Raw genomic sequence first — 22,476 nt, forward strand, 5'->3', positions numbered from 1 at the left:
TAGTAAATTGAAACAAATCTATATACATTATTATCTATTTTAGCTTTATTACCTGCTGCAATGGCGTGGATTAATAACATAAACAGCAGTACAATGAATTTTAAAAGAACAAAAAGTTTTTAGTTAACCATGCATTTTGGCTAAACTGCAAGTTCACATGTAAAGTTGTAATAAACGTAACAATGTAAACCACAAAAAGCGGTTTCATCTAGCCTTGGGAATTAAATAAAAAGTCATGCCAAAAACACTGAGAGCTGCAAAGAAACCAGGAGATTTGCATCGTCTTTTAGAGTCAACCTATGAGGCTCACCGACGTGACATTTATGATTATGCATCTGGACATCTAAATCCCGAAAAACTGCGAAAGTTAGTAATTGTGTTTTCAATTGTTATTTCATAATTTTAAGTATTGTGTTAATCGTGTTTTTTTGAAGGATCAAGGGCCGAATCTTCAAACTGCTTAAAACTTAATTGAATACATTGTAATATTATACACCATAAAAAGCACATTAACCAAAACAAATGTGAACAATTTTAAAAGTGAACAATATTCATCTCTATGTTTTAAAATCATGCTTTTAAATGATTTTATTGCGGCCTGTCATATATTAACGCTCACCATACAATAACCCTAAAGTTGATGTGTGTTAAAAGTATTGGGCAAAGAATCATTCTATGACCTAATTTTAGACATGTTTTGTACATTTGTCCACCTTAAAATCATTTTGGTATTTAGGCTCCCGAAAGATGTATCCCGCCTTAAACCAGGCAAGGTTAACTACTGGAGGAGTTCACAACAAGCTCAGTCGGACAACCAATTAACAAGATATGCTTCACCAAATGAACAACAACTTGACTCAATGACCGAAGCTCTGTTGAACTTTAGTTCTGGGACAACTGGGGCTCTGCCCATGTTTGATTCAAGCCCTCTAAAATCACCTTCAGCTTCTGCTACAAAGGTTTGTTTATCTGAAATGCTGTTTTACTGTTTGTAAAGTTTATTTTATGCAAATTAAAACACTTTGAGATTAGGGAATCAGGTCAGATGTTTTCTTTGAAATTAGATTTTATGAACTTTCTTTTAATATATTTTACAATTTCCTTAAATACGGTACTTTCTTTTTAGCTAGGAACACCGGCAGAGGAAAAACTGGAGAAAAGCTTACTGATGGAAATGGAAAAGTTGATACGTCAGGATGAGACTCCTTATTTTGTCGCCAACAAAAATAAGCCGATTTCTCAACCCCAAAACTCTAGGAAGAAGTTTCATAAAAAGCAATTTCAGGGTAGCAAGAAGCCAAGAAGTAGTGTAAGTTAACAGTTAAAGTTTTTTTTAATGACACATTTGAATTTTAAATATTTGTATCAAATATAACCACATCACAGTACAATACACTATCGTAATTTCTAGCTTTGCACGGCTTTTATTGAGAGCTATGCACGGCTTTTTATTTATTTTCATGCTTAGGTGCTAATCGAGGAATTAAAACTGCCAGAGTTGATGCTTCCCTGCATGCCTGAGTCACGTCTGCTTCCTGCTTCCACTCACTTGGATCCTGGCACTAGCCAGAAGTCTTGTCTGAGGAAGCAGTTTATTACCACTCACCATGCAGGAGTCACCAGAAGGGACCAGTTTCAAAAGTTCATGGACTTCAATCGCAACATTCTCAGGCAGTGTGTTACTTTGTTTGTTGTTTTTAGGCTCTTGAGCTGAAACTAAGTTGTTGTTGTTTAGAACAAAACCAACTATGTTTTGGTTTCTTGGGACTCAATACCTAGATTGGAAACCTGATTGTATGTTTCCTGCTTTAAAAAACTTAATTCAGAAAAAATTGTTTTTTCTTATATACTTCCAATGAATTCACGCTATGATTTTCAGCTATAAACTGTTTTGATTTTATTTATTGCTAGTTTTTTCTATATTATTCAAAAGACAACATCCAGATTTGAGTTGGTTTGTTTTTTCAGCCCTGAAACTCTAGAGCAGAATGTCCGCGAAGGTCGCAAGGCAGTTCAGCATTTAGAGCACAAGCTTGTATCTCGCCTTATGCAGCTGCAAACCAAGCCAATGTCCACTGGACCTAGCTTTGAACGATTGCAAGTAGGTGAATACATTTGAAACATTAACAAAAAACAAGGAGTAATATTCACAAGTTTCGTACAAAACACCGACTTCCAAAGGAAAATCGTTTTTTAAAAGTAAATGACTTTATATCTAAAATTACTTTTACGTTACATTTTATGCAGAAAAACATGTTATATTGGCTTATTATAAGTATTACACAAAATCTGCGGGACGGGGACAAATCTTTCTGAGCGATAAACAGTTAAAATGACCAAAAGAGTCAGAAGCAAATTTTACTGGACCTAGCTTTGAACGATTGCAAGTAGGTGAATACATTTGAAACATTAACAAAAAACAAGGAGTAATATTCACAAGTTTCGTACAAAACACCGACTTCCAAAGGAAAATTGTTTTTTAAAAGTAAATGACTTTATATCTAAAATTACTTTTACGTTACATTTTGTGCAGAAAAACATGTTATATTGGCTTATTATAAGTATTACACAAAATCTGCGGGACGGGGACAAATCTTTCTGAGCGATAAACAGTTAAAATTACCAAAAGAGTCAGAAGCAAATTTTATTAGCTTTTGTGCAGATTTTTTTGACGTTTCGGCTCTGTTATCTCACAGTATTTAACATACCAATTTGTTGGTCACTTAATTTCCAAAAATTGAAAAAAACAGTAAGACTTTAATACTTTGGTTTGATTGAATCAACAAAACGTAACCTTTAAAACAAAATCCCCCTTCCGGAAATGTTCATTTAAGTTGAAAAAAGTCAATAAAAATCAGATTTTAATTCGAAGTTAATTTTAAAGTCTACGTGCTTAGCATATTACATTAATAATATTTTTGTATGAATATACCATTGTTTACCTTGACACCAAGTGAAAATACACTCTTTTAGGGGCACCTCCTGTATAATAGGTGAGGCGTCTGAGGCCCCACATTTAAACGCTGCCCGTCGTGTGCGTTTGTAAAAAAGCGTATTCGAAGTTAATTTTAAAGTCGACGTGCCTAGCATATTACATTGATAATATTTTTGTATGAATATACCATTGTTTACCTTGACACCAAGTGAAAATACACTCTTTTAGGGGCACCTCCTGTATAATAGGTGTGGCGTCTGAGGCCCCACATTTAAACGCTGCCCGTCGTGTGCGTTTGTAAAAAACGCCGTTCTCGTATCCGCAGCTCTACGCCGAGATTTGGAGCGACTTGACGGTGGACTCGCCCTTCTTCGGTGACCTACTGGCCGAGATCAAGGGAGAGTACGACCTTTACCTGACGCAGTTGCTCGACTACATCCAGTCGTCAGAGCGCGGCGAGCTGGCGCGCTGCTTTCGCGCCATCGACGATCTTACGCGGGAAGACGACCCTCGCAAGGTCCCGGATTTGCGCGATGAAGTCGAGGCTCTTGAGTCCCGCTGCATGGGTGCGCTTTGCAGGTAGGTTTTTTCATGATATTAAAATCTGAAAAATAGGCAGGCGATGGTTTTCTGTTTTTGCCAGTAAAGTTTGATTGTTTGTTGAAAGTCCGGGTGGGAGAGAATTTATATTTTCGGTTATCCAGAGGTTTCAGATATATTTTTATGTAGGGCAAAACATTACAAAGCTGCAAGACAATAAGTAGTAATTGTTAAAGTTTTGTAAGTTTGTGTTTTTTATTAGTGTGCGAAAGCCAAAGGAGTATGATGTTTAGCAGCCATGGGTTTTTAGTTCAATAACTATTTGATTAAACCAGTGTTTTAAATAAGTCATTTTGAAATAACTGATCTCCTATTCAAGTTATTTAGTAAAATAACTCAAGTATTTTACAAAACCTATTAAGTCAAGATCCAGTGTAAGTCATCAGTCGCTCAAGTCGAGTCCCTCAAATGCATCGCAATTTTTAGATGAGATAAAAAATAGTTTTTACCGTGTTGCTGTTCTAATCAAACATTTATGGGTTTCGCACCTTTCTTAAAAATTCAAGTGTATATAGAACTTCTGAAAAGTTTTCCACTCTTTTTCTAAACGAGAAATATAAGAATGCCTATTTGCAAGTTTTATCTAAAAAAACTATTCCAAGTAGAGAGACGCGCAATACTGGCTTTGTGCAAAAGTAGCGCCATGACCACCATAGACTGCGTCTGCTGTTCCAAACGATACTAACTGATTACTCGTTCGAGCAAAGCTATCGCAAAACGACCTCTGTAAAACCGAACTCGTCCTCACAAATCTCCTTAACTGGAATCACGGGTTAAAGTCACTGAAAAGCCGATTGGGCTAAAAGAACTCACAGTTGCATTGGATTTTTTTTGGAACACAACATTTGTGAAAATATGACTTGTTTGGATTTCGATTCCCGATATATTGTACAGAAAGGATAGCGATCCGACCCGATGGTAAGTACCATCTTTGCTATGCTTAAACAAGCAAAATAGATAAAATTAAAACATGCAAATGTGTGTTATTTCGCAGGAACGAAGAGCTGCGCAGCGAGATCACCACCGAGGAGGACAAATTGGAGGAGCGGAAGAGGCTCCAGCAAGAGGAGGAGGAGGAAAATCAACGGAGGTGAGTTTTTGGTCTGGATTTGTCGACAATAATTTGTTTTGCTGGCCACAACTAGCCCAAATTTATTGCGAAAAGGGTATGTTACGATACATGTTGATTTTAGAAAAAATATTTTTTTAGTAAAATAAACGAACTAACAATGTATAATTTTATGAGGGGGTGGTTTTAGCACAGTAATGGAAATAAACAAAAAATAAAATCAATATTTAGATGAGTAAATAGTAAAAAAAGCATCAAAATGTAGACGAATGTGTGCTGTAGTACCGAAGTTACTTAAAGTTTAAATTACCCGATGAGTAGCTTACTCTTGTTTTTGCTACTTTTAAGAAACGTGTTTTCGGTATTACGGAAATTAGGTTGACACGGCGAAACGGCTGTTTCCGCTTTTTTTGCCAGCAACGGAGTGTACGGCAATCAGTTTACCGGATGCGATTCTGCCGACTTTTATCAGCAGGCGGTCGAATTTTTTTTACAAGTTACGTTTTCCTCGCTTTCAGAATGCTTCCAATTCGGCGCGCGCAACACAAGACCCCGGTCAAAGCGCAACCGCCCGAACACGGACTAACCAAGGCTAAGCAAGGAACTGAAGAGCGTCTGAAAGTAAGCGTGCAAATTTTATCACTATAAGTCGCTCCAGTACATTCTTGCGCCGTGTAGCCTATGTGGCTGAGAGACGCACTAATTTCCAATAGGTATTTCCACTGAAAGCTACACAGGAACTACAAACTGAGTGCTACATGGTGATAGTAGTGGTTGAATGGCACTAACAACGGGGTTGCAGTTCAACAGAATGATTTAAGAGCATAACAAGGCTGTGTTTGACGGATGACAACAAATCATAAAAAAAGCGCAACAAAAACACAAAATCCAAAGAAATCGCTTAAAATAGATGCATTGTAACAATTGAACATTTATTAGGAAACAAAAACATCACCAATGTTATCTTACAACTCTCCTTATATCGTTGTGTTTTAAGTCAAGTTTCTGTTTAGGCGCTGCGAGTTGAGATATGGCAACGACTTGATCTTTACGAGGAAGAGAAGACAATGCTGAGGTGAGTTGTAGCTATTCGGAGCGTTCTGGTGATCAAAAGACGGACGCTTTCTCGATCCTAAAAAACGATTCAGCCTTATCTATATGCTGCTATTGATGAACCAACTTGTATATACACAAACGTGTGACCAGACTTTATTTTCAATACCCCATGTGTAATTTTGGGCTTAGTTAGAATGTCGGCTTTATTGCGTTGGTGATTCGCAACAAACGTTTGTGTACTGTACTGTAGGACCTGCTACGTACCTAAGCCGGTGCTGAGAAATTTGCAGCACGCTGTCAAGGACATCGAAGTGGAACTGCAGAAGCTACAACAGCAGAACGGTTACCTGGACGTCTCCATAACTGTACGTGACAATTATCATTTCCCATAGCGTTTTCATGAAACATTTTCTCGGGTACTAATATTCCCGAAATCTAGTGATACGCTTACGTTGATGCAGCATCTGTTTTAAGGTTTAAACCGGTGAATCTCAAACTGAGGGTCGTTCCTTCAGAGGTTAAAGTGTGTCGCGTAGCTTTTTGTTATTTCGGAAAAGAACCTATTTGTATTAAGCAAGCAAGCGTGCAACACTTATATGCACAGTTGCACACTTTCCGCTCAACAAAAATGACGATTTTTAAGCTTTTACCTATTACCTAGCTAAGTTTAAGTGCCATTGCCAAATTATAAAAGTGTTATTTTTTTAGAAAGTGTGGCAGCGAACGTGTCGTAAACATTTTTCACGCGTTATTCCACCATATGTTTTTTAATTCTTTTATATGAGACACATTTTGTCATATGTATCGAATAGAAATTTGTAGCCATGCCTTACGGGTGGTCGGTTACTAACATGCAATAGAAGTGTTTTAATTTAACCTTGATATGTTTTTTATGCTTAATTCGTTATAAGACGAATCAGTGAGGTGCGAAACGTGGAAATTGTTTTGCAAGTTGCGTGAATCACTTCTCTTTATTTAACGTTTATTTTTTAAATTAGGCTGGCGAGGCGACGTTGGAAATGCTGTTCAAGAAAAACGGCGTGGACGCTGAAATGTCGCAGTGAGTATATAAAAACAATTGTCAGTCAATGTCCTGTTGTATAGTTTTTCAATTTAAAATGTTTTGGTAAACGTTCGTGTTACCACCAACAAGCTGCTAACAGCACAGAGTTTTTTGTTTGTTTCTTTATGTTTTTTAAAATTTATATTTTTTATAAAGATTTATTTATTCCGAAATCAATAAGGACGATGAAGAAGTGGAAGCAACGTCGCAAAGTGATGTGGCCAAACTTTTCAAGACGCTATAGAGATCTCCACCGAAGTAGAACTGTAGCACCGAATAGACATTTTTACCTGTTCATTTCGTTTCATTTTACATTGTTGAATAAAGATGATTTTTTTACCTTATTTTTGAATAAAGATGATTTTTTTACCTTATTTATACTATTTTGCTTGGAAAACTATTTTCAGAAGTGCATTGTAGGTAACCTACTTCAACCTATTGATATCGTAGCATTGTCGTTTGCATGTAGGCTAATCCTGCCGCTCAACTTATTGCCAGCACAAAGTAACAGAATGGAATAGCTTTTAATGTGAAACAAAGCCGCAATCCCGAGAACAAAACGGCATAACGAATTCCGTTGATAATTTCGACTGACTGCGCCTGAAATTGTATTAAATACTATACGAAGTGCCCTGCGTTGTCCAGGTTAAATAGAGTATTTAGCACAGTGGTTCTCAACCTTTGGTACGCGTACCACTAGTGGTACGCGAAGTAATTTTGGGTGGTACGCAGTATGTTTATAAATAAAATTACAGTTTTAGCATTTTTTCCATTTGTAATAAACTATACATTTATTGTTATGATTGTATAGTAAAATATTTTATGCTTCATCAATAATAGGAATTATTATCTTTCCGGAACATTTATGCAATTTTATTTTATGACATCATAGAAAAAACACCCGATCCGTTAGAAATCAGTGCATTTCTAAGCAAAAAGGTCTACGACAATTAGGGCATCCAATGGCAGAAAAGTCTAGACTTTTAGACCTTGAGGTCCTGGCAATGCACTGATTTGGACCTTTAGGTAAACTCCCGGCGTAGATAAATTAAAAATATTCATTAAAAGTTCAGAAAAGATAACAAAAAATATGAGATAGGATTAATAACACTTGTCGCACCTAAACCCTAACGCTAACCCGAATCCTAACCCAAATAATGTGCGTTATTTTAATAATTCTTTAAATGCTGGGGAAAAAGGCCCAAACTCGGATGGTCATAAGATGGTTTCTCGTCCATTGTATTTAAGATTATTACGTCACAAATTGAGGTATTGGGGCCTGAAGCGTTATAAGTATTAAATTATCGCACATTATTTGGGTTAGGGCGCTGGTTAGCGTTTGGGTTTGGTTGGGTCAAGTATTGTTAAACTTAATCTTCTTATGCACATTTGTCGTAGACCTTTTTGCTTAGAACTGCACTGATTTCTGACGGATGGGGTGGAAAAAACAACAAAGAATCACAAAACTTGACTACCGGTATCTTGCAAAGTTAAAAAAGAGACACTTTTTCAAGATTAGTGGGCCGAAGTTGTTTCGAAATTTTTCGGGCTAACTAATTAGCTAATCCGCCCCTGTTAATAATCCAATATACATTTTGAGGAAAGTTGAGTTTTTCGATAATTTGTTGGTACGCAACAAGATCATAGAACCTCGAGGTGGTACGCGGTGAAAAAAAGGTTGAGAACCACTGATTTAGCAGTTTTATCCTAACCCGGCGTTGTCCAGGTAAAATAGAATTTACCACTTTAATTGCAATTGGTTAAGGAATGCTAGCAGTCCCAGCCATGAAAATTAATTACCGTTACAATAAGAGCTATAATTTGCAAAAAAACTTCCCAAATTTTTCGTGGATAAAGAAAACATTCATTACTATTCCTTTTTATTATGTTGGAACATGTCCATGTAAGTTTGCTAGCCTCATGTTACAGAACAAAACACTAAGCACGTCATAGGTTTTGTTTTTGCAAACCTGAAAACTGATTGATAGGGCTCTTGTGGTAGCAGCAATTGTTCATCTTACGTGGTATACAAGAAAGCACATAACCCACATTTAAAACTGCGTCCAATGTAGACACTGAAAAAAATCGGTAAAAAAATAAAAATCGTTTATTGCTAAATCGCTGCAATAAACGCAATATTTTGCGAATTACATTTTGCATGGTTTAAAACATAGCCTACTGTAAGAATTAGCCTGTGGTTAATCAAGTTTTAACTATTGGCCGTGGTGCCAGCCATATCACCGACCACGTGTTTTCAATATAAGATAATGTCTGCTTATAACTCACTGCATAAAACACTTATGCTCCTCCAAGTACCAAAGACCTCTACCAGCTCCACCACCAAAAATTAATTTTGGCAATCAGTAAATAATACGCTTACCTTACATACACGGATAGTTAAAGATTGTTGCACTTACATTTTCAACTATAATTTTCTTGACGAACCAAATCTGCTCAACTAATATAGTAACAAAACTTTGAAGAAGACAACAAAGTTTTGAAATTATATCACATTGCCGTACAAAAAACGCCTTGTTCGATGTTTTCCGGCGTACGCGGTCCCCGGTTCTCTAAGCAATCGTCAGGTAAATTAGTGTCTAAAAACACCCTAACTTGTGAAGTCAAACTATTACTGAGTGAAAGTTTATTCAAGCGTTCAAGCAACATTATAAATGTTTTACCACAGCGATAAGCACTCAATGAAACTTCGCGAATAAACGCTATCAATTCGGAGCAGCATTTCTCAGCAAAAGGCTAATGTTGAAACTATGCGTTTTGAAATAATTTTAATAGGCCTACAGTTTTCCTATAGTCTATAAACGGTAGGCTTCAGAAAAGGCTTGCGTTTAGGATCGAATATAACAGATATACAAGTATGAATTTTAAGGGTTGTATAGTCAGGCGCAGTCGCGACCCATTTTAGAAGGTTGCGTAACCCACTCTTGCGTGGCATTATTAGGGTCGAGAACCACTGGTCTAGAGTTTACAAATGATTATAAGATATTATATTCCGAATGAAGCAAGAACATTATTTACAGTACACTGAGCTTAATAAGTATTCTATGTCATTCGGCATTTGCATGGGAGTTTCAAAGTAGTGTCAACAACAAATGGTGTGGCGGCTTTGGTCGATTTCTTTGCAAAGTCGAATTAAGTAAACAGATTTTGTTTTCCTTAGCTACCGATTACTTGCATAATAGGTAGGATTTCATATGTTAAAGTCGTTGGTTTTTCATTTAAATCTAGTTGACCATAACTAAAACTGAAGCGGCTAATTAATGTTTTCTATTCGTCCAAAATCAGGTTTTAATAGCACCAAGTTTTGAAATAGCAGAACAACTTGAAATATGTCCAAATTGTTAAAAACAAAGAAATCCTTTTCGAAGAAAAAAGATTCTGAAGATATGTCCTGGATTCTGGAAGGAATTGTGGGATTTTTGCGAAGTCCAACGTGGACTGTTCCTGTAATGAACTTTATAGAGGAACACTGCGCTTGTAAGCTATTTGGCAGAAAAGCATATGACTGATTGCTTTAGTTCAGTGGTTCTCAAACTTTTTTGAGCGAGACCCAAATATGAGTTTTACGAACATCTCACAACCCAACCCTTAAACATCAAACAAATACTAACCGCAACTAATGACCTACTTTAAAGGAAAAACCTATAGCTCGCATTGGAAAAAACAAACTTATCGCTCGAACTGAAACGGACGAGTTTCTGCTTAGGACCACTAGTAGGGAATATTATTACTCAATATTCTCAATTTTAATCCCAAAAAAGTTTATCACTGAATAAGACAGAATTACAAAAATGCTAGTTAAACAGAATTCTGAGGTATATGTGTGTGATACGAGCAAGCAGAATAATCTTTTAAAAAAAAGTAATAAATTTACCTTGCAGCGCCCGCTTACGCCAGTCTTAGCAGCTACTGTAGTTGGCAATGGTTATACTGTAGCTGGCTGCCATTAAAACGTTCAGAAAACTATTATAATGAAATAATCTAGGTTACAGCTAGAAGCCACATGAAATGTTTATGATGTAATAATTTAGTCATGTATGAATTAAAAATACTTGAAAAATATAATGAAAAAAGTTCGTTTGCGCAGGATGAATTACTATATAGCGACCCATTTTTTGACCCTCAGCGACCCATACTTTGAGAACCACTACTTTAGTTGATAAAAAATGCGATGAGTAAAACTATAAAAATATGGCCAGATTTGACTGCCTATATAACTAAAAAGTAAAAACTACATAGTTTATTTTAAGTTTTATAAATTTGTTTTTTTATTATTATGACAAATTTTTTTGATAGGCTTTGAGAACAAAGAAGAAAATCGACTTGAACATACCGACATGCACTTAAAGTATAAAGCAGTGGTAAGATTTGAACTTGATTGATAGGGCAGCTAATAGGGATGTTTAAAGTAGAATATCGAATCCTTGAATCCAATTCTGCCGTTTATTTCGGGTAATTGAAACCGATATAATTTAATGATTTACCGCCGATTGTTGCAAACGTGTGTGGTAAGTTGGCCTGTCGCTGCGGCGACACATTTGTAGTGCTTGCTTTAAATGTAACCTCGTAGTGCAGTGTCAGCGTTTTTTCGGGCGACCAATTACTTCGCGTCTCGCGATAACGTTCTTCTAATAATTAAGTGTCTATCAAGTGTTATTGGGCGAGCGACTAACGTGTAATGCCAGGTGCGGAGTTCGCAATTTTCCTAAATGCGTTAAGTTGCAAAAGTAACATTACATTGTAAAACGTGCTGGCCGTCCACAAATTGCGCTATAGGGTTACTTAAGGTCAACTTTAGGCCAACATTCAGCGAGGTTATGCAGTTATGCACAGCGCAATTGTCAAGTATTCGTTATGTCAATAATAACTTTGTATCCTTTGCAGTACATTATTTGACTGCATAACAGATTATGTTAGTCAAAATAAAAGCACTAGGACCCAACAATGCTTTAAAAAACAGGACCGAATTGCTGAAGGGTTCTGTGCGCAGTGTTGCATTGTACTTACTATACAAAAATATAAGTTTTACAACAACCTGGACAGTGGACACATTACAGTTTACACAAATGCTTCAAATGACAGTTGTTAGAATGTTAAACATATCGGAGATTTTTTATTATTATAATGTACACAATACACATGTTAGCAAATTGTTTGGGCGATTTATTGCTGTGATTGTGGGCCATTTAGGGTAGATTAAGATAAATCCCTTCCCCGAACAAAATCGAGGCTAAATAATTTAATAAAAATATACTAGGATTCGCTATTCTGGATTCGTTATTCTAGATTTGAAACCTATTATTCTAGAATACCTTGGGATTCTACTTTGAACATCCCTAGTAGCTAATAATATCAAGTCAATTATACTATTCATTTTGCCTCTGGCAATCTCAGTGTTACCAAACTAGAAATTTTATGCTTTCATGTACTTTATAGAAAAATTATTTTTACAAATTGCTTGTGGTTTCATACTAAAAAAAATTCTGGTCTGCTTTGTGTATAATTTTTGTTGGATTTAGGTGGAAAATCTTCTTGGTGAATACTTGAAGGAGTTAAGTATCTCCATTGACGAATTTTCTCAGGCTTGCAACAAAGGAAATGCTGGTTTTGAAAGACTTGAGGTAGGGAAAGGAAGTAGTTCTTTATTGGGAAGCTTTATGCCGAAAAATCATACTTTTGTCCTTGTCCCTGAGTTTAACTTTTGCAGCATTTAGAGAAATATGTTTTGAACCAAAAACAACTGTGCATTTTGTAAAATATTTCCATTACTTAATTGCATGGTTGCAACATAAGCATAGTTTTGTTGCCCAAAATACAACCAAGTTCAAGTATTTTGTTTAAATTTATATTACAACTATAAGGCCTAAAAAAATGTTTTAACTTGCTAAGACTTGTTGATTACTATTTTAACTTTTTCCATGGTTGGCATCTCATACAAAAAAGTTTTGAGATAAGAATTATATCAACAGCGTGACTATAAACCACAAAGGTTTAATTGTACATAACTTTATGTTTAATTTATATTTTCTATATATGCATATATTGTTATGTTATTTTAATATAATTATCTCTATATCAGGGGATGTTTGAGTACATCTGGGCTGCCGATGATTTTTTGCTTTTTAAGCGCATCATGATCAATCATAACCTAGAACTGGAGATGCAAGCTGTCAGTTTCAGCCAAGGAAAAAGTGAGAAATTAACCTCAAACAAAATACTCGTTTTAAGCCTTATGGTTGAAGGTTTTAGTTAGACCCAGAAGGAACATCAAAGGCAACAGAGCAGTACAAAATCTTAACTATTTCTATATAGGCTTTGTCCCTACCAAATATAATTACATTTTATTTAATGCTTTAACACAGGTTTTAAACATTTGTTAAATTTTAATTTGCTACCTGTTGTGTTTTATAATATTCATATGTGGTGTCTGTACAACTGCTATCTAGCTTTTTCAGATGTCTTTGTTAGTTGGTTCTTTTCTGTTTAACTAATTTCCATCAAGTATATCTTTTACAATTTGGCCTGTCTATTGTAAAACATAGTGCAACCGTGCACTAAAAATCAAATACTTTTTTTAAATTTTGCATTATTTTTAAATTTAAGTTTATTTGGGGAGGGAAAACTAATTTTAAAAAAACTGAAAGTTAAATTTTTAGAAGATGCTGATTTTTACGGCGACTTTCCACCTTTCAACCCTAAATTTCAAGAAAATAAAAAAGGTGGGCCCAAAATTATATTATGATCCTATTTCCAAAATGCTAAACCTAAAAAGTAGTTGAAATATGTATTTAACTTTAGATAGAGCAAACATTTGACAATAATACATTTTGCCAATTGAATATTATTCAACTACTCATTCTAGGAGATTTCTTCTCTGATGATTCTTCCAAAGACTCATCAACGTCCAAAGAAAGAATGCACAACATTATGAGGTGCAAGAATAAATATTTTTTTGCTGGTTGTACTATGTAAATTAAAAAAAAAAAATCAAGTTGAATGCTTTTGTAAGATCCTTAAAAAATGGCTGTTTAAAAATCTTATATTGAATGTTGTTGACAAATGTTCGTTTTTAAAATAAATACTAGCCACCTTACAGTGTTTGTTGATACATTAAAAATACAACAGCAATACTAGTGTTTGTGCAATACCCTGTGTTTGTGAAATCAACTACTCAAATGCAATATCATTTTAAGCACGAAATTTTCATAAAATGTGATTCCTGATGTTTACTATATATTACAAAGAAATAATGTTATAGTAAAATTACTTAATGTTGCTTAATACTAGGACGGGGCTTACTAATGGCTATAGTATAGTTGGACATTTTAGAGCTTATATCTATTTATCATTTTAATATTTTTTTGTCAGAGGAACGTAGAAAAAAAAGTCCAGATTGTTGTGTGCACATGCAGCTGGAAAGGAAATCATACATTCCAAATTTCTACCAATGCATTAATACATTTAATCATGTGGCTAATTTTTGTTAAATAAACATAGTGTAATTTGATTGAATTATAAATATTGTTGGCTAGTTGCCCTTCATCAAGTGTTCACATTCAAACTATGATTGGGTTATGGCAAGCAACAATTACTTGTCTAGTTTTTTACTTGAGGCTAATGTTGTAATTTTATATCTTTACGGTAGATTGTAAACTAAACAGACAGCCCTTTTAATACCTTGTAAGTCAGCTGATTTTAGTTGGACTTCGAGGTATAGGGTTCCTATAGTTCCAAGGCTGTATATTGTTATGTTTAAAATGTTCTTGTTGATCTTACCATTTCAGCCAGTCAAAGAGTGAGTACTTGACGATCCTCCAGCAAGTCCAAGAGCTTGAGGAACAAGAGGAAAGTGACCTCCAGCGAGCCATTCACTTCTCACAGCAGGAGATGGAAAGGCTGGAGGCACAGGCAGAAGATGAACGGAAGATGCTAGAAGAGGTTAATAGACTTTTTACTATCACCTAAAACAATGGCTCTCAACCGTGGCTCCGAGAGTCGCATGCAGCTCCTAATCATCTTTTTAGCGGCTCCCATTATCAAAAAATAAAACGATTTATCAGAAGCATATTTGCACACGAGTTCGATTGACAACCGCAAGTGTTTTTAAATTAATTGTCTGATTACGAAACTTTGTGACGTCATACCTGAAAAATTTTATCCCCCCTAATAGCAAAAATACAGGATCCACGCCTGTACATAACATACCGCGAACAACTTCCTAAGAAACTTGCTTTCTGGAAAAAAATAGGACGTTTACAAGTAAGCAAGAAAATAGGGCGTTTCAAAGAAAATAGGAAGAGAGATATTTTGCCTTTTTGATGTGGTTTGTTCTTAAGAATTCAAATTTATTTTTAATAAACTGTTAATATTCCTGCGGCTCGTTTTTAAAATCTCCTCAAATTTTGCTCCGATGCTTATAAAGGTTGAGAACCACTGACCTAAAACCTTTTAAAGTTGATATTTGTGCAACTTTCTCTTTCAACAAAATCACGCCAATTGTAACTTCATATCAAAATTCCATACAATTTGTTCATAGAAAATATCCAGGTTATATATGACAAATTGACAGCTTTAATTACCTTAATAAACTTTTAAATTGCCATAGTGTTGATATGTTATGACAAGTATTTAATCTTAACTGATATTCCAATACAAATCTAATCAAAATAGTTGTAAGGAAAGTCTTTTCTTTGATTGTGTCAAGTTAAAATATAGTTTAAATAATTGTGCATTTTTAGTCTATGTAACATCTTAAGATACAAGTTTTTATTTGATTATACCAACTAAATGATGGTTTAAGGCTATTCGACTGTCCCTCGAAGCTAGTAATCAGGAAAAAGATGAACACGTGAATTTTGGAAACGGAATTTCAAACCACACGCATGTTAGCAGTACGCTTCCATTGCCAGGTATACATTTTCCTGATATTATTGTAAATTTATGTTGTTTCACTTTGTTTATTTGCGTTTTTTGTTATGGAAAATATTTGAGCATTGAAGGTTACTGATTTGTTAAAATCCGGTTTAACATCTTCGGTTCAGTTTTGAGTATAACACAGGTTGTTCTCTTTATTGATTTCTGACCATTGACCCACATATATCTTAGTTTACCCCAATAAATCAGTGCACCAAGTGCTAACCTCATGGTTGTACTTGGCATTAGCGCAAACAGCCGATGGTGGTGTCTTTGGTTTGTGTGTTTTTATACATTGAAATCTAAGAAGGCTCTGCTTCAGAAACCCCGACTGCCACGGCCATATTATCTACTTCCTCCGCTAATCATAAGACTTCATCAAAGTCCAAGAAAAAAGACCAAAAAGTCAAATCGTCAGAGTCGGCATCTCAGCCCCATTCTCTGCCACCGCTACAAAAGGTACATTTCAAGACAAACAATTTGATGAAGTAGATTATTTAGAAGCTCTGAATAATTTATTCGCTTGACCTCTGCCACGCTCTTTGACGAGGCGTAGATTTCATAATCTGATTCAAATTTCAAATCAATCATTTACTACAGACTTTTGGTGTACAAGCCACATTTTCTAAAATATAAGGCAATTTTTTTTCTTATTTCGGTAAAAAATAATTGAGAAGTTGATGATACCTTTTTTTTTTGTTGTAACCCATTTTCAAAAGTGACGAAAGTTTTCTTTTTAATCGGTCCAATCATATTCTCATATCTAAATAAATAAATAATACCACGTGGTCAAGGCTCATGACTGTGACCCAGCCGTTCATTTAAAATTAAAGTCAGGCTTTCCAATTTCCCTACTTTACCTGTTTAAAGGCCAACCAGAGCAGTGCTGATGCGGCCTTGGACTGGATCGCGAGTGCGCAGAAAGATTCCTCCTCAACCCAGTCGCAGCCCGGACTTGGCAGCGGCAAGAAAGTTTTCCCTGGAGATGTTGCGTCGTCGCCAGTACGTACACTAATGTGGAACGTTATTTTCAACCGGGTGGACTAGATGTGGTGATCTTACCGCTTTGCTTCCGGCTCGCGTTTACTTAATTTGCCCTAAACAAATTCAATATAGCAGTGATTCGTAAACTGTGTGCCTCTACAGATTGTGTGCCGTTAAACTTTTTGTAAATTCGGAAAATAAGTTATTTGTATTTCAAACAGGCATACACTCAAGCATTTGAGACTTGAATATTCACTATCTACAACAGAATTGATAACACTGAAACTTTTTAATATCTTTTGTCGTTTGTTAACTATACAATTGCACTAACAAAAATACGATATTGTTGTTCTGCAAAAAGTGTTCCGCGAAATATTTAGGATTTTTTAGTGTTCCTTAAGCCAAAAAAAGTTGAGAAGCACTGTAATAGAGGGTAATTACGCGTTAGGTGCGTTTTGTATTGGTGATATGCAAATGCCTGTTTCCCGCGTTTATACTTATTTTACCTTCACATTTTTATTTACGTATTTTTGCCCTAATTCCTTTCGAGGAAACATTACCCAGGATAGGTTCGGGAACTTTAAAAAAAAAAAAAAATTACGACCTAGGTCTCAGCCCATGTTGCTTAACGTTGGAGACGTTTAATCTAGTTTAGCGTAACATATGTCATGCCCCATGAAACAAGGAAGATAGTATTTGGTTCAATACTGCCTAAAAAATTCGTCGTGCAGTTAGAACTCAAATTTTACAAATTAGCAATATAATGATGCTTGCTATATAACAGTGGTTCGCCAACTGTAACCTTTCTTCATGTTTTATTATATAGTAAGTATGGATGTAAAGAAATCGGACTTATTTTTCTGCTTAACAAATTCTACCAAACTGATGAACGTTAATTTAAAACCAAACTGTTTAGAACTTATTCGGGTAAAATTATGTAAAATGTTAGCAATGCTTTCAGCAAAACCAAAAGCTATGTTGATACATAAAATTAGATCAAAACAATCCTTTTCTGCGCCATCTGAATGTGACAACTTTTAAACCACAGCCCAGAGTTGGAAAACAATGTTTTAGGACAAGCGTTAGTGTTACGTGCCAATTGGCATTTTTGATCTAATTTTGTTTTTTTTTCAATTCAGCCTGGCGTCGACCCAGAAGAACTGGCGAAAAGGAAGGCTTACCTGCAAGGTCAGAGGGAAAAGCTGATGGAGATAAAGAAAAAAAAGAGAGACGAAGAACTCGCGCAGTTCCAAAAAGACGGAGCATCGCAGCAAACCGTTGGTGAATCAGGTTAGAAAACCTATAAATAACGATACCTCCTTTTTTCCCGACAAAACCGGAAAATTCATAAGCAATGGCAAACCTAACTTTCACCTGTGTTTCCGCTATCGTATGGAGGCGTTTGAAGCGATTTTAAAGATGAAAGAACTATACTGTTCCATTTGCAAACTCAAATCAAACATTGCCTATAGTCAATTGTTTAAACATGTTACAGTGGCACAGTGCAATAGGAGTTGCAGGGTAGTTCCTAAGAAAAAAATTACACTCGCCAGGCTATCAATGACCACTCGCCCAGCCGAAATAACACTCGCCAAATTTGTTGGCACGCCGTCTGCAAATTTCCGTCCTAGCGCGGTCATTTCTTGGGTTATGGTTAACCTGTCTTATGGTTTCTATACGCAAACATTAGTTTTTATAAAAGTCTGGTCGTTTATTTTCATGCATGGATGAACAAATTAAAGACCCATAAAGCAGTTTACGCTTAAAACATTTTTTTTTTTTTTTTTTTTTAGCCGAAATACTTTTTACAATAACACCACCCGATCCATTAGAAATCAGTGCATTTCTAAGCAAAAAGGTCTACGACAATCAGGGCATCCAATGGCAGAAAAGTGTAGACTTTTAGACCTTGAGGTCCTGGCAATGCACTGATTTGGACCTTTAGGTAAACTCCCGGCGAAGATAAATTAAAAATATTCATTAAAAGTTCAGAAAAGATAACAAAAAATATGAGATAGGGTTAATAACACTTGACCCACCTAAACCCTAACGCTAACCCGAATCCTAACCCAAATAATGTGCGTTATTTTAATAATTCTTTAAATGCTGGGGAAAAAAGCCCAAACTCGGATGGTTTCTCGTCCATTGTATTTAAGATTATTACGTCACAAATTGATGTATTGGGGCCTGAAGCGTTATAATTATTAAATTATCGCACATTATTGGGGTTAGGGCGCTGGTTAGCGTTTGGGTTTGGTTGGGTCAAGTATTGTTAAACTTAATCTTCTTATGCACATTTGTTAATGCAAATTGGTGCATTGTCCAAGACCTCAAAGTCTAAAAGTCGGACGTTTTTGATCCTTTGAATGCACTGATTGTCGTAGACCTTTTTGCTTAGAACTGCACTGATTTCTGACGGATGGGGTGATAACACTGACAATTTAGTAGCCACGGCCTGTCTGTTTTTCTTTTTTTTAATGCTCGCGTTTTTAAACACTATGGTTATAGTGCTGGTTGAACAGCAAATAATCACAAAATAATTGTAAATTTACAACTAAACCATTCTTTTCGCACAGAAGCATATACACCAAAGGTTCTGTGCTGCGCTATGAACTTTAGAGATCGCAACAACATACTTACGTAGACTAATTGTTAATTCTCATCTGTAGTTTTAAAAATACCGTAGTGTTCAGTGGGCTGTTTCGGCCTATTAAAACGTCTTAAAAAACACTGCTTACAAATAATATAAGACATTTGCATTCGAACTTATTGTTACCAAAAACTGCAGCAATTGCTTATAATTTTCTTATGCAATCAATTCAATAAATACAGAAAAGTAAAATTCTTATCGCTGGGTGCATCGCAAGTTTAGTAAACTTTTCCAAATGCGTCAAGAACCGGGTTAAACATTTAAAAATGAACAACGTTTAAGTAAAACAATAAACCTCATAACTATTTGCCACTGCAGCAATGACGTCTTTGATTGTTTGCCGGTAAACGATTTTTTTAAAACCGGACAAAGAGTCTTTATTACGAGCTTCGAACGTGACTTCGATTAAAACCTTATTATTTGTGTAGTGTTGAATGTATTTGCGCCTTAGTGTTTAAGGAAATAACTGGCGCTAAGTAACATTTCACTTCTTAACACAAGTTAAAAATTTCTCACCGAAGCCACTCGCCAGTCGGGCGAGTGGGTGTCAATCAGCACTCGCCCGGAGAGATTTGCACTCGCATTGGCGAGCGGGCGAGTGCATAAGCCCAACCCTGAGTTGGCCGAAATAAAAAGGCTCTATTTTTCTAAATATAAATTATGACTTCCTTAATGTAATGGTTAATGTTTTTGCTTTTTTTGTTTACCTGAACTACAATATTCCATTAAAAGTTCGCTAGTACTATACTTGTTGGCATAGTTTTGTAAATTACTGTTTGGGTCTATTTAGAAATCTTTGGATCCGTAATTTTGTTTTACGAGAGATAACTTCACAAGGCTGGGAACCTCGAAGCTAAGTGTTTACTTGATACCTAGCATTTGTTAAATCCGATGTGGTTTTAACCGGTGTGTTATTCCAAGATAAGCTGTTTTAAATGCATGCACTGAACTTTGCACCGAAGCCAAAGTTTGATAAAAAAGAACTCCGAGCATTAGATTGCGAATACTTTTTAACGTTTCTTAAACGCAACCTGGCTGTTATTACTTTTTTTTTTATACCTGCTATTAACTAACGAAATAAGCATTGCTGCTTTAAACGCATTCTATTGTCCTACCCCTTAGGTTCAACCTAAAATATAATCATTTTTTTATCGTTGATCTATACTTATTTCATATACTTATTGCAGTAGACAAGGTATTGTATGAGCAAGTTGGCAGTTGCTAACAATTCCAATTCCGGGTCAATTTTCAGACTAAACATTAAAAGACCGTTTTAGCTACTAGTTGGTTTACAAACCAAGAAGTTGTTGTTAAACTGCGCTTGACTATAGCTGTGCTAATTGCAAGCTTGAAGAACCACTAGTATAATTACGTCTTTTTAAACACTCTGTTGTTCTTTTGTTTTTCAACCCGAGTGCAAATTGTGTCGCGCTGCGAAGTTTGGCTGTTATTTTATGGGTTCCGGGGAGCTTTTTCATTGCATTCTGATGCCGTATTTGGCTAACTTTCCATTTACGGGAATGGTATCATCTGTAAGGCCCGTTGTGCCAATCAAGTGTGCCATTGACAGGTTATCAAGACTGTTAATGACATTTTTGACTTTTTACTTTACGAATTTGGACGCAAAGCTGTTTCGAAACGAATATAAAAAGTGTTTTGCTAAATAGTGGACATTTTGCAAAAGGCAGAAGCATTTTCCTACAAATCAATATACCAATGGTTTTTCGGGCTAAGCTCTTACTACAATTATTTTTGTTCAAGTCATTTAAATAGTTTTATGCTTACGCGTGGTGTTTTAGTGCTTTCATGCTGTTATATGCCTTACATCAAAGTTACACATGTGTAGTGTTAAGTAACTGCAAAAATACAGTTATCGAGTTTGCGATTGCGAGTTTTGGGGCTACTAGTTTTTATTAGTTCTCGGTATCCCATATTTCAAAATGTTGGCAAAATGGCAATCTAGTACAATTATAGCAATATAGGTTGTGCTCAGTTGTTGAGCTGTCGAGCATCAGGCCATTGCCAAACTATATTTTGTGGAGAACTTTTAACAATAAATAACTGCAAAAAGTTTAGAACTGTTATTTTTTATTTTTGTAACCATTTTTTGCTCTCTGTATACCATTCTATGTATTTTGTCCAATAAAAATACTTAAATTATCCAAAATATAACATCCCAAATTCCACCCCGTTTTTCGTTCATAAACTGATTTTTAAAGTGGCCGTGTAAAATGCCCTCCCCAGGGTAAGAAGGGCGCGAGACTGCCGCATAGGGCCGTGCCAAAACCAAATGCCCTAATAACTGCAAAACACATTGAAACGATATTCACTTGAACCTTGCAGTGCAATTAAGCGAGGCCAGCACCAGCGACGCTGAAGAAAAGGAAAAACTCTTGCAAGCGAGAAGGGCCTTGGCCGACCGACTGAAACGGGAAGTGATCAAAAACGGCTCGTAGAGAACCGCTTTTCCCTGTCACTTGTTTTCTTTTTAACGTTCGCAATTGACTTCCGTACGGGTGCTAATACTGTGCTAGCAAAACTTTTCCGCTTTATTTTAACAAAAATGTTACTCGTCTATGTATTGCATATGTTTTTTTATCTGTTGTTTTTCAGAACGGCGAAATTGCAATTGAGCTCTTTTTTGTATATATTGTACGATAGAATTTAATTTTTTTTATTTTACATTTATGTTAACTTGGATCACAGAGACAAACGAAAAGAACAGAAATTGTTTGACTATGTTCAGTAATATTGTATAACTGTCTGCCTCTTATTGTACGAACAACCAAATTGTTCGCCGTGTGGTATTTAGTTCAAGTTGATATTTTACCAATAGACAATTTTTTTTGTAAAAATGTTCACAGTAATATATGTTTTATGCTCGGGTGGCTTTCATTTTTAAACAAAAGTGCTTGCGCAGAATTTGGGCTACACACTCAACATACCTTTAATTATCAATATTCAATGAAAAGTTTTCTTAAGCTGTGGTGCAGACATATGTCTGAAAATAATAAAATAACACCTTTTGCTGTTGCATTAGGAAAGGTCGTTAAATCCTGGTGCCGTGGTAGCAAGTGTTTTCACCAGGTCAAGGCGACATGAGCAACTGTATTTATTGACACTTTTAAAACCTGTATGCTGCCTGGTCTTTTTTATGCAGTAGCAACCTCCTGTTGGTTGGTAGTGAA

The 22,476-nt window shown here is 35.7% G+C and overlaps 2 protein-coding genes across 6 annotated transcripts; both read left to right on the forward strand.

Moving 5' to 3' along the window:
• Positions 1 to 130: 130 nt before the first annotated feature.
• LOC146137850 (uncharacterized protein C6orf118-like) lies at positions 131 to 7,019 on the forward strand. The gene is made up of 12 exons (XM_083394031.1): positions 131 to 366; positions 737 to 959; positions 1,127 to 1,309; positions 1,469 to 1,674; positions 1,969 to 2,101; positions 3,261 to 3,514; positions 4,530 to 4,625; positions 5,123 to 5,225; positions 5,618 to 5,679; positions 5,911 to 6,025; positions 6,659 to 6,720; positions 6,880 to 7,019. The coding sequence occupies exons 1-12, from the start codon at positions 236 to 238 to the stop codon at positions 6,965 to 6,967; spliced, it is 1,656 nt and encodes a 551-aa protein (XP_083250157.1). The 5' UTR covers positions 131 to 235; the 3' UTR covers positions 6,968 to 7,019.
• A 3,012-nt stretch (positions 7,020 to 10,031) lies between these two features.
• LOC146137851 (uncharacterized) lies at positions 10,032 to 22,314 on the forward strand. Of its 5 annotated transcripts, XM_083393401.1 has the most exons (13): positions 10,032 to 10,218; positions 11,038 to 11,102; positions 12,261 to 12,362; positions 12,821 to 12,932; positions 13,398 to 13,460; positions 13,604 to 13,673; positions 14,526 to 14,679; positions 15,542 to 15,650; positions 15,965 to 16,113; positions 16,525 to 16,656; positions 17,778 to 17,915; positions 18,966 to 18,988; positions 21,651 to 22,314. In XM_083393401.1, exons 1-13 carry the CDS (start codon positions 10,071 to 10,073, stop codon positions 21,742 to 21,744), a joined length of 1,359 nt encoding a protein of 452 aa, XP_083249527.1. In that variant the 5' UTR covers positions 10,032 to 10,070; the 3' UTR covers positions 21,745 to 22,314. The 5 variants fall into 5 exon arrangements, with proteins under 5 accessions (XP_083249527.1, XP_083249524.1, XP_083249526.1 ...); XM_083393398.1 differs by lacking the exon at positions 18,966 to 18,988 and having other exon boundaries at positions 17,778 to 17,928; positions 21,632 to 22,314; XM_083393400.1 differs by lacking the exon at positions 18,966 to 18,988 and having other exon boundaries at positions 15,977 to 16,113; positions 17,778 to 17,928; positions 21,632 to 22,314.
• Positions 22,315 to 22,476: the final 162 nt, after the last annotated feature.

Source organism: Ascidiella aspersa, chromosome 7 (genome assembly GCF_963924565.1).
Source record: "Ascidiella aspersa chromosome 7, kaAscAspe10.2, whole genome shotgun sequence".
Classification (NCBI taxonomy): Eukaryota; Metazoa; Chordata; class Ascidiacea; order Phlebobranchia; family Ascidiidae; genus Ascidiella; species Ascidiella aspersa.

Bases quoted from the DNA above. Each gene is read 5' to 3' on its own strand.
- LOC146137850 (XM_083394031.1), top strand. From the start codon at position 236: ATGCCAAAAACACTGAGAGCTGCAAAGAAACCAGGAGATTTGCATCGT. The intron at 1,310-1,468 runs GTAAGTTAACAG...TTTCATGCTTAG, and splicing joins GCAAGAAGCCAAGAAGTAGT to GTGCTAATCGAGGAATTAAA. The intron at 2,102-3,260 runs GTAGGTGAATAC...TCGTATCCGCAG, and splicing joins CTAGCTTTGAACGATTGCAA to CTCTACGCCGAGATTTGGAG.
- LOC146137851 (XM_083393398.1), top strand. From the start codon at position 10,071: ATGTCCAAATTGTTAAAAACAAAGAAATCCTTTTCGAAGAAAAAAGAT. The intron at 11,103-12,260 runs GTAAGATTTGAA...TGTTGGATTTAG, and splicing joins ACTTAAAGTATAAAGCAGTG to GTGGAAAATCTTCTTGGTGA. The intron at 17,929-21,631 runs GTTAGAAAACCT...TGAACCTTGCAG, and splicing joins GCAAACCGTTGGTGAATCAG to TGCAATTAAGCGAGGCCAGC.